At 43.6% G+C, this 12,176-nt stretch overlaps 1 protein-coding gene across 2 annotated transcripts in view; it reads left to right on the plus strand.

Annotated features, from left to right (window-relative positions):
* Positions 1-12,176, plus strand: part of SORCS1 (sortilin related VPS10 domain containing receptor 1) — a 384,379-nt gene that overhangs the window by 289,750 nt on the left and 82,453 nt on the right. For both annotated transcript variants that reach the window (XM_067537229.1, XM_067537228.1), the window contains exons 7-9: positions 1,196-1,314; positions 3,824-3,913; positions 10,752-10,931. In XM_067537229.1, the coding sequence (XP_067393330.1) occupies positions 1,196-1,314; positions 3,824-3,913; positions 10,752-10,931 (389 nt within the window). The remainder of the gene's footprint in view (positions 1-1,195; positions 1,315-3,823; positions 3,914-10,751; positions 10,932-12,176) is intronic.

Below are 12,176 nucleotides of genomic sequence, written 5' to 3' on the forward strand. Positions count from 1 at the left end.
AGGCTCAATAAAGAATCCCCTCTATAGTCATATAAGAACGGCCATACTGGGTCAAACCAATGGTCCATCTAAGCCAGTGTCTTATCTTCTGACAGTGGCCAGTGCCAGAGGGAATGAACAGAACAGGGCAATTTTGAGTGATCCATCCTTGTCGTCCAGTCCCAGCCTCTGGCATCTGGAGGTTTAGGAACACCCGGACCATGGGGCTGCATCTCTGACCATCTTGGCAAATAGCCATTGATGGACCATGAATGTAACTAATTCTTTTTTAAACCCAGTTATAATTTTGGCCTTCACAACATCCCCTGGCAATGAGTTCCACAGGTTGACTGTGTGTTGTGTGAAGAAGTGCTTCCTTAGGTTTGTTTTAAACCTGCTGCCCTATTAGTCATGACAACTGAGTCCTGACTATTCTCTACTGTGAGAGGCCCTGATCCTGCAAAGACTCAGGTACATGCTTTAACTTCAGGTATGTGAGTAGTCCCATTAAACTGTCTGGATCTCGTCATGTGTTTAAATGAAGCCTGTGGCTAAGCCTGCAGGATCAGGACTATAGGCAGTACAGTTTACCCAGCCTAGAGCCACTGTAACAGCTACTACGTTCCCCCTATGCCCCAGGAAGATAGGTCATGACTGGGGTCCTCTGTCTCCCAGCAGTGCTAGAAGGCTGGAGTAGCACCTTGGGGCCTGTGGGCAGCCAGAGAGTAAAGGCACAGCTCTGTGGCTGGCATGAAAACGGCCCCAGGAGGGTGGTTTGGGGTCTGAAGGTTACTGGTAGCCCCCTTAATGCACATACAGCTCAGCTGCACTGTCTGCTGCCCATGCACTGCTGAGGATCTGGCCTTGTCTGCTCCTCAAGTGTATGTTTTATTCATTAGTTTACACTAGATGTAATGTAAGTAGATTGTAAGATCTTTGGGGCAGGGACTCTTTTTGTTCTGTGTTTGCACAGCACCTAGCACAATGAGGTTCTGGTCCATGACTAGGGGTCCCAGGCACTACCGCATTATAAAGAAATAATATACAGCACCCAGAGCCCCAGAAGGACATGTTTTAAAACAAACTGAAGTCAGGAATGAAAGAGTGGGTCAAGTGAATGGGGAGGGAAGTGAGAGCCTGCCACTGATACTGCAGCAATGGGAGAAGTCTATGCCTATGTCTGACCCTTATTTTTGTTTTGTCCTTATGATTTCAGATGCTCAGTACATCACCTGCAGGATGCAGAACTGCACCGAAGCCACCCGGAGCAAACCGTTTCCAGGCTACATTGACCCCGACTCCCTGATTGTGCAGGATGATTATGTGTTTGTTCAGGTGTGCAACATCCATTCTCTGATTGACTCCATGTAATTCTTTCCCCTTCCCCCTTCTATGCTTAAATGCTTGTGCACGCACACCCAAGCAACCAGCCCGGAGTGCCGAAGAAAGGAGCTTCGCAGAGTGCATCGGCCCATCAGAATGCTAATTGGTTCCTTCTGACTGTTTCAAGTATCTTATCAACACGAGGTCATGGAGATGTTGCCTGGAGTGTTCAGGATGCGTACCGGAATAATCCTCCTTGCCAATCAACCAGCCTCATCATGCATTCCAGGAGCAGATCCCGTACCACTCGGCTTTAAGCTGGTGTACCAGTCAGTCACTTGATATCACAAGTGCTCTAGACCAATCAAGGCTTTTACTGAGTGAGAAAAAAGGAATGGGGGAGGGAGGGAGATAGAGGGAAGGACTGGGGAGAGTAATCAGCCATTATTGTCATGCATGGACTACGATTATTGAGACAAGGATGGAGATGAGCCGTATTCAGCCAATCTCTGTTCCGGGTGAGAGCTGGAGAATGAATCTCAACAGCCATGGGTTTCATTATCCTGCTGTCTATTTAATAATAGAGTCAGAGAAAAAACGGTCAGGGACAGTGTATCTGAACTGGAAATAATCTGGTTTCAAAATACCTTCTGAGACCTTTAATATTTCTGACTTGTTTGAGCAGACACCTTATCCTTTTCTGGCTGGTCTGGACTTGAATCTGTGCCTCTGTTTTAACTTAAGTTATTTGATTGCTATGTGACTCAAGGTAACTAACAGAGTTGTAAATGCTAGTCTAGATGGTGTGATCCAGAATACAAGCATTTGTGGTTTACCCTAGGAGTTAACTAACATTGGGGAGGTGTCTACACTAGCATTTATGTGTTAGTTAATGCAAATTAAAACAGGTCCACAAAGTGTAGTCTAGACGTACACTTTAATTGTAGATCAGGTACTTGTGCTAGTGGCGTGGGTGACTCAGTAAGTGGGAATCTTTCTTCAGTGTCATAACTGAACCATTGCTCCAGTATCATTATATTTGTGCTGTGCTGCTGGAGTTGGTCTTTCTCCAATAGTCCAGCCAGATCCCTTAGCACACATGATAACAATAGGCATGTTAAATCCCACTGCCCTGTCACATTCCACTCTGGATAGTTACATTCTACCTTCTCAAATCATCCTTCTGTTTAAGTTGGAAACAGTGTATTTCATTTCCTCTTTTAAACAGTTTGGGGTGTTACTGTGTGCTGTTAAATATATGCTGCGTTCCACCCTAGAACTGGCTGCATTTCAGTGGCTGTGTGAAGCAATACCTATAAAACCCCACAGCATACAGGGATATTGTGAAGCTTAATTTGTTGATGTTCATGAAGTGCTGTGAGATCAGTTGGGGGAAAGACAGTAAAGAAGTATGTTACATTTAGGTTTTAAAGGATTTCATTTTAATCAGTAAATGGTTGACTTCTCCAGCTGCCTAAAAAGTGTGAAGAAAAATATTGCTCATTCTTGATAACTTACATTTGCAGAAAGGAAAAAAAAATAACGTGCTTGTGGACAATTTTTGCTGTCAATAAGTGAATTAGAGATGGATATTATGAAAGATGGTTATAGTTTCATTTCTTTATCTGTTGTGAATCTTGATCTCTATGTTCTTGTCATCTTGGATCATTAACAATAATTTGTTTTTAGAACACCCCACAATTGCAAAAAGTTTTTGTTCTTACAAACTTATAAAATTTTGCACTGAGGATCTCTTAACATACTGGTTCTTTGCCCTTATACTGGCACCTTTCATCAAAGTAGTTTACAAAGACTGATTAATCCCATGACATCCCTGTGAGCCAGGTAACATAATCCGATTCTTTTTACAGGTGGGGAAAAATGAAACGCATGCTGTTAAATTCCAACATTTTCAAAGTTGGGTTGCTAAAATCAGGCACCTCAGTCCATGCTCAGGACCTGTGTAAATGGCCTGATTTTCAAAGACCAGTTGACTTTGTGAGCAGTGGGTGCTTATCTAGTCTGAATGTCAGGCCACTTATTTAGATACTGAAGTATGGCACTTGGAAAGTCACAAAGCATGTCAGTGACAGAGCAAGAAATGGAACCCAGGGGTCCTATCTTGCAATCCGCTGATCTAACCACTTGACCACCTGATACCTCTGCAGGTAACGAAGACCAGAATGTGCCATAGTAATCTGCAATCTGGATATAAAATCAGAGGGTGAAATCCTGGCCTTATTGAAATCAATGGGAGTTTTCCCTTGCCTGGATTTCACCCAGAATTTTGCCCTTTGACTTTGCTCGCAAAAAATAGGGACCAGGTTGTGACTGTCAATTTCAGTCATTGACAGTTTGATGGATATCTTGTCACCTGCTGTAACTGCTGCTATATTAAACTGTCATCGTCCCAGCTGCATTCATCTTTGCAGCCTGCCTAATATTTTCCTCCTGCCTTAAAGAAAAATGAATGATGATGATGATGCTAACCCTGGTTATAAAATTCCCTTTTATGTTGCAGTTAACATCAGGAGGACGGCCACACTATTACGTGTCCTATCGGAGGAACACATTTGCACAGATGAAGCTGCCAAAGTATTCTTTACCCAAGGTATGTTGTTATTGTTGATATATTCACATGCATGCACACACACAGATCTCAATCAATTCAGACGTGACTGCTGCCAAGCAGTAGTTCCAGAATGAAGTGTAATTAATGAAAACTTGTTTTTAAAGCATATTTGAAAGCAAAAAAGAGCCTGTGGTTGTGTCAGCATTTCAGCCAGTCAAGGACATCAGTATGAAATGTAGATTGGTGCTCAGGTCTGCGTAAATTGCTATTTCATTTTAATCAATTAATACCGTTGGGGGCGGTTTGCCTTAAAATACTCCCTCCCACCCCCAACCCGACCACCGTGGTTCACTTTTTATGCTTTGCCTCATTAGCAGATTTTAATAAGAGCCAAGCAAAGAGATTTTTTTATGTGTGTCTGATTCATAACTTCTCTAATTAAGAACAATGGAGAATTAGCATCAGCACCTGAAAGGATATCATTGCCTTATGGAGCTGGGGGGTTTGCGAGGCCTATCTAAAAAGTGTCATGGGCAGGGGAACCCAAATTCCATTAAGAAGAGAACAGAGCTTTGCCACCAGGCTTCACACCGTTTCTTAAACAAAAGAGAACATCATTCTTAAGGGGTTTTTCTTTCCCAGGGCAATGTCATCTGCCTTATTAGGATTCAAGAGTGTGCCCTGCTTGATGGCTGTCAATGGCGTGGCCTCTATCAATGGAATGGCCTTCCAGGTTATACCTGGGATCAGATATTTAGGGCCAGATGTGGATTACTGCTGAACAGGGGCAATGAAAAATTGTAAATCCAAACTCACAAGGCTCTTGGAACTCTTCCATTGTGGTTGGATGGGGTTTGGCCTTCTCCCACACAGCCCTGACCATAGATCCCATCTCTTTGACCTGTGGATCCCCCTGAGATGTGGGTGGATCTTGAAAAGGATCTTGAAAAGGGGGCTGTCTGCTGTGGTGACTGCAGGGGCTCCCGTGCCATGGAATCCTCCTGAACTGCTCCAAAGGAGGGATCCCAAAATATGTAAGGGGATGTAAGTAAGTTACGACTAAGAAGGTCAGCATTAATTTACACACAAAGGACCTGCAGGCTTGGTTGTGTAGGTGGCAGGATGATGTCCCTGGCAGCATCTCTTCCCATCGCTCAGCGAGTCCCTTTTCATAATGCAGAGCCCAACCCCATGCTGCGCTCAAAATCTCTAGTCACTTTTGCAAATCTTGGCCCAAGTATTCTTACACAGAATGCAACTGCAGCCACTCTAGAGAACCAGGAGGAATTACCTTCCAAGTCAGAGAAGACTTGAACAAGCCCTTATTTGTTTAAAAAAGTAATTGAAACCTTTTTGAGGCAGTGATTGTAATGCCCATGCAAAGTGACCCTTAGAATTGCCACTTGCCACTGACTGAGACCATCTGTGATGAGACTATTTGCTTTGGGTCGTGTCCCCCACTACATGTTTAGTTCTCCATCTGTCCATCTTCTCTGACATCTACGGAGAGCTGGGGAAAGCAAGTTATGATTAATTTTAGCTTATTGTAAATGAAAAAGGAATTGGAACAGCAAATGCTGCTACTTGATCCAAGTACGAGTGTGATATTTAAGGAGGAAAAGTGCTTCATTACAATCTCATAACGTCTTCAAAAGATGAAGAGCTACATGCGGTGTGGAATGAGCTACAGGAAAAATGCATATATTGGCAATGCTGCTATCAAAGCCGGAGAGCTGCCTTTATTAAAAATGTACAAAGCGCCGTGCTAGCCAAAGGAATTGAAACAAACAGTTTCTTCTATGCCTAGATTCTCTTTAATCTCTTTCAACTAAGAAATTGGGCCCACACATGGTAAACAGCACTGACAGTTTCAAGCTCTCCAATGGCTCGTAGGATTGAGGTATGGAATGCAAACATTTTCACATCTGCATCCATCGCCTCTTCTGAATTTGGACCAGTGAAGGGTGCTGCCACCTGACAGCCAGTGGCTTTTGTTACATGAGTTGATGGGTTGTAGCTCAGCTCATGTGGGCAGAATTTATGCCGTAACACCCACAATCACTTTCCCGGTAATTTAATACTTTGGTTACCAATCTGAGCAAAGGGCTCAATGTGCCATGGACTCGTAAGCCCCCTATTTCTTACTTGATAAGATTGTCTTCCCCTTGGAGCTGGTACCTCCAGGACTGGGTGGTTGCCCATTAATTGGCATAGTGAGAGGAAACCTTGAGTTGCCCTGGCTCATTCTGAACTATCACTCCATGACGTGTAATAGAGGGTTCGTGATCTCTCTAACAGAGTTCATCACAAGTCATCAGACTAGCACTTGTACACCTGACAACATTTCACTGGTGCAATGCATTTAAATGCAACCCATTTTTAGACATACCCAGATCTCCGGCACCAACTTGTGCTGTATCTGGACTAGCTTACTCGCCCATTGTAAACATGAAGGTAGACAAAGCAATGCGACCCTCATACAATCAAGTCATGGATATAGTTCCAAGTCTAATAATGACGGAAGGGATAAGTGCAGCTCATCCATTTTAAATCAATCCTGACTTTCAGTCTGAGTCTGTGGAGGAAGCAATAGCCACTTAAATCCTAAAATATAGAACATTAAAAACAGCTGACAGTGGCCACAATTGATTAGATAAATCAGGCATGGCATTCCTGCTATTACACTTGCCAAGAGGCAACTTTCCCTGACCAAGCGAGAAAAGGGCCCACGCAGCGTGTTTACAATTCAGAAAGCTTTGGCCTTTAGCCTTTCCTAGACATCCGATCAAATTCATGTGCATAACGTTGCTCTTTCTCTTGTCTTTGGAAAGACAAAATTGGCAGGCACTAGAACTGCATGTTAATGTACAGTCCACCACACCCTGCTGCCGATAGAGAAACGCTCTGAACGAGTCCCAAGAAGGGTTTGGACAAACACAGCACACGATCGATACATGTATGTTAGTCCCTCTCCATCATGTGCGGACACGGGGCACGCATATATAGTGCAACAGACACATGCAAATACAAATGTAAGCTGATGTAATGTACACCTACTTTTGGCCTATGTAATGTGTATGTTATACCAACGTAGACTCACTCTACACTATTTTAGACTATGGGAACATCTGGACTGTAATCACAGGGTGCGATGCATCTCTCGCTGAAATACCTGAGCTAGATTTAATCTATTTAGCCTGGCTACTGGAGTGGTGAAACTTTAGCAACACGGGCTTCAGCACAGATTTGCACCACAAGTCGTTACCCAGTGTTCTGGGCGGCACAGACAGGCCACACTGACGCTTGAGCTGCCATCGCTTGTCTACAACTAGATGAAACCTAGCTCATGTGTGTCTACTAAAAATGCAATCACCCCTTGCACTTGCAGTCTAGACAGATCTTTAGATTCCTTTAGTCTTAATTGGATTTTCTTACTGATTGAGACGCACACCAGTTCATTATCGTTCCAACATGATCCAGTCGAAAATCAGAAAGAAAAGTTTTCAGCAAATAAGTTACCTGATTAATTTCACTGGCATGCATGACATTCCAAAAGCTGGTCAGATACTGCAAAAAATTAGCATTAGATCAGGAAACTATTTGATCAGAAATGGTGAGATTCATAAAATAGGATATTTGCGAAATACTGTTTGAACAGTTCTGTTTAAAACCTCAGTAAGACATTATCTCTGAATTTGGTTCAGTGACTGTGTGTGTGTGTCTGTGTGTGTATACACATAAGGGACTCTAAGTATATGTCTATCCTGGAATCAACAATATGTTCTTAACTTGGGTTAGGTACCCCCCGTTAGCTAACTCAGATTAAAATAGCAGTGAGGACATGACAACATGGATTTTAACTTGGTTGAGCAGCTAGAGTTCAACTCCAGGTTCTCAGTGAAAAGTCGACTAGCTAACCTGGGTTAAAAGTTGAGTTGCTCTGTCTTCACTGATGTTTTAACCCAAGTTAGCTAACCTGAGTTAAGAACACACCCTTTTTTGCTATGTAGATATATGGTACATCATTGCAAGTCACTGTAATTTATACCGCTTTATACATCATCTCAGAATTTAACTCAGTCTGTTTGCCTGAAATACCCAATTATTTTGAGATGTTCTTTACTATGATGTAATTAAACAAGTCAAAGCGATTATTCATCCACACAGATATAAAATCTTGGGGTGGATGAACCAATTGAGCTGAACTGAGAATTGAGCTTAACATTTACTTGACATTCACATTAATTGTACTAAAAAAAGGGTTTTAACTAAAAATTTTTTTTCATTATTTTTCACACTTAATGTGTTTCAGCCAGAAGTGTGAAAAACCATCAGGACATTTAATTGTGTAGTATTAATAGCAGTAAGAAGAAACATCATAGCCAAAGAAATCCACCTCCGATAAAGTTCCCGGTTTTGCAGAGCAAAAGATTTGGCTGAGTTTCAAATAAGCAGCCAGACATTGAGATGTCAGTCCTTTGAGGGTCAGCCAATGCTAAGAAAACCTAGATTTTTTTCCTTATAGATTTTAAGGCCAGCAGGAACCATTATGATTGTTTATTCCGTGTGGACCAGATATCATCTTTTTGTTATATGTTTGCACAATGTGTAGCATAATGGAATCTGATCCTTGAATGGAATTCCTAGATGCTCTGGCAATATAAATAATAATTAATTAAGTAATTAATTAATAACAGCAGCAGAGGCCATAGAATTTCACAAATAATTCCGTCATCTGTAAATTTTTGAGGGATACCGAGCTCCCACAAAATGTATTAGAAGTGGATGTATTAGCTGTTTTCTTATATTAGCTCTGTAATGTACAGTATGTAGAAAAAGTGGAAGTACTCAATACTTTTTTTGCCTCTCTCTTCAAAGATAAGGTCAGATCCCAGACTACTGCACCAGGCAATGGGAAGGAGGTGAGCAGCTGTCAGGGGTGAAAGAACAGGTTCAGGACTATTTAGAAAGGCTGGACATGCACAAATCCAGGGGCCGGATGCAATGCATCTGAGGGTGCTGAAGGAGTTGGCTGATGTGATTGCAGAGCCATTGGCCATTATCTTTGCAAACTCGTGGCGATCAGGGGAGGTCACGGAGAATTGGAAAAAGGCAAACATAGTGCCCATCATTAAAAAAGGGAAGGAGAAAGATCCGGAGAACTACAGACCAGTCAGCCTCACCTCAGTCCCTGAAAAATCATGGAGCAGGTCCTCAAGGAATCCATTTTTAAGTACTTGGAGGAGAGGAAGGGGATCAGGAACAGTCAGCATGGATTTACCAAGGGCAAGTCATGCCTGACCAAGCTGATTGCCTTCTGTGATGAGATGACTGTCTCTGTGGATGTGGGGAAAGTGGTGGATATGATATACTTTAGCAAAGCTTTTGATACGGTATCCCACAGTATTCTGATCAGCAAGTTAAAGACGTATGGGTTGGATGAATGGACTATAAGGTGGCTAGAAATCTGGCTGGATCATGGAGCTCAACGGATAGTGATCAACAGCTTGATGTCTAGTTGGTGGTTGGTATCAAGTGGAGTGCCCCAGAGGTCATTCTTGGGCTGGTTTTGTTCAACATCTTCATTAATGATCTGGAGGATGGGGTGGATTGCACCCTCAACAAGTTTGCAGATGAAACTAAGCTGGGGGGAGTGGTGGCTATGCTGGAGGGTAGGGTTAAGGTACAGAGTGACCTACACAAATTGGAGGATTGGGCCAAAAGAAATCTGATGAGGTTCAACAAGGACAAGTGCAGAGTCCTGCACTTAGGACGGAAGAATCCCATGCACAGCTATAGACTGGGGACTGACTGGCTAGGCAGCAGTTCTGCAGAAAAGGGCCTGGGGGTTACAGTGGACAAGAAGCTGGATATGAGTCAACAGTGTGCCCTGGTTGCCAAGAAGGCTAACAGCAAATTGTGGTGCATTAGTAGGAGCATTGCCAGCAGATCGCGGGAAGTGATTATTCCCCTCTATTCAGCACTGGCGAGGCCACATCTGGAGTATTGTGTCCAGGTTTAGGCCCCCCACTATAGAAAGGATGTGGACAAATTGGAGAGAGTCCAGCAGAAGGCAATGAAAATGATTAGGGGGCTGGAGCACATGATTTATGAGGAAAGGCTGAGGGAACTGGGATTATTTAGTCTGTGGAGGAGAAGAGTGAAGGGGGATTTGGTAGCAGCCTTCAGTTACCTGAAGAGAGGTTCCAAAGAGGATGGAGCTAGGCTGTTCTAGTGGTGGCAGATGACAGAACAAGGAGCAATGGTCTCGAGTTGCAGTGGGGGAGGTCTACGTTGGATATTAGGAAAAAGTTTTTCACTAGGAGGGTGGTGAAGCACTGGAATGGGTTACCTAGGGAGGTGGTGGATTCTCCATCCTTAGAGTTTTTTAAAGTGCGGCTTGACAAAGCTCTGGTTGGGAAGATTTAGTTGGGGTTGGTCCTGCTTTGAGCAGGGGGTTGGATTGGATGACCTCTTGAGGTCCCTTCCAACCCTAATCTTCTATAATTCCCTTGTTAATCACTTTTCATGTTTAAAATGTAGAAAGTGAAAAAACCCACACCTATTCTACATTTTCTATAGAAACCCCCCTCTTCACAAACTGCTACTATACAATAATGTGCTTGAAAGTATTGCCAGTGTAAATGTTCAGTTAACCCCTCTGCAGTTAATTACTGCTTTGCATAGCAGCAGAAGAGAGAACATACAAAATATGCAGATGAGAGAATATGCAACTTGCAAGAATGTTGTCTACAATTGCTGATTAGACTCTCAAATGAATACATCCTTTGATCTTCCAGGATTTAACCTGTGTTGACCTTTGAATTGACACAATTGAGTTGCCCTACAGTGACATTGCTCTATGTTCTTTCCCCAGGATATGCACGTTATCAGCACGGATGAGAATCAGGTGTTTGCAGCTGTTCAGGAGTGGAACCAGAACGATACCTACAACCTTTATATATCTGATACTAGAGGGGTCTACTTCACACTGGCCTTGGAGAATGTCAAGAGTAGCCGAGGGCTGGAGGGTAATGTGATGATCGACCTCTATGAGGTATGTCCTGAGTGCTAATGACGCAGTCCCATCCTGGGAGTTCATGCTCTTCTAATAACATTGTTTTTGTGCTGAATGTGCACAGTCTTGTACCACCAGTGTGATTAGTGGAGACATTATGTGGCTGAACACAGTCACACAACTTTTCCCTGGAGCAAAGAGCTGAGGTTTTGTACTGTTGTACAAGGTAGGCACAGGGTGAAGGTGTGAGACAGTTCACCCTTGAACCTCCATGTAAGATCTGGCCTCAACAGAATTGGCCATACACTTAGGGGAGCCACACTCAACAGCTCTGCTGCACATTGCAGTTGCTGCACCATTCTTCACCTGGGAACCCCCAGGAGGAATTTTAGCTGACTCGGCCAGAATTCCTGCCCTGGGATCTAGCTGCAGCCTGGTCCCTCTGTAAAAGCTATAATCTAGTGATCACATAAGACACACAACACCCTGTGTAGGTACAGTCCCAGGGCCATAGAATTCCAAGGGTAAGAGACACAACACAGAACTTGTAGTCAAGAGGGGAGGGAGTTATGGTAGCTTTAAGCCTCTTGTAGCACCCTCTTGACACTGTGTTGCTCTGGGGACTGGAGCAGCCCCAGAGTTATTTAAAGACCCCTGGGTGCCTATCTAGGTTATGACTGCCTCCCTGAGCAGCCCAGAATCTGCACAGAGCTGTGTGCTGCAGCCCTGCCTCGTCCCTCTCCTAGCACGTTCTCTACGCCAGACCGTGCAGAAGTATCCTTGGGAGGCAGCCTTGTGGCTGTCTTCTGCAGTGCCTGCGTGGCGGGCGTCCTCTCCTGGATGGAACCAGGGCTTTTAGGGCCCCTTTATGGCACCATGGCTGTTTTACGTGGCACAAAAGGCCTGAAGCAGGGTGAGGTTCTCCCCCTAGGTGTCCTCCAGGTGATTTTCCCACTCTGCAGGATGAAATCCATTGAATAACTTAGAGTCCCTGTAAAAGTGAAGATGCTTTTAGCTGAGTATTGACTCTGTGAGCTGGATTGACTTTGAATGTCCTTTAACTGAAAACTCACCATGAGATGTCCAGATAGAAAGCCCAAACGGGTCCTGTATAAATGCAGATGAATTGCAGGGGAATGGAGATGCCATTTCCTCATCCTTGTGAGATTTTTACTATTAATTTATATGCAACTTTGGCAGCCTGTGGAAAGGCTGTTGCCTCTTATTACTGTCAGTTCAAGGAGTGGTTTCACTGCTTTACATAAAAGTTTCCTACATCCCAGA

Source organism: Emydura macquarii, unplaced genomic scaffold, assembly GCF_026122565.2.
Source record: "Emydura macquarii macquarii isolate MOO-44397 ecotype Brisbane River unplaced genomic scaffold, CSIRO-AGI_Emac_v2 contig_3692, whole genome shotgun sequence".
NCBI lineage: Eukaryota > Metazoa > Chordata > Testudines > Chelidae > Emydura > Emydura macquarii.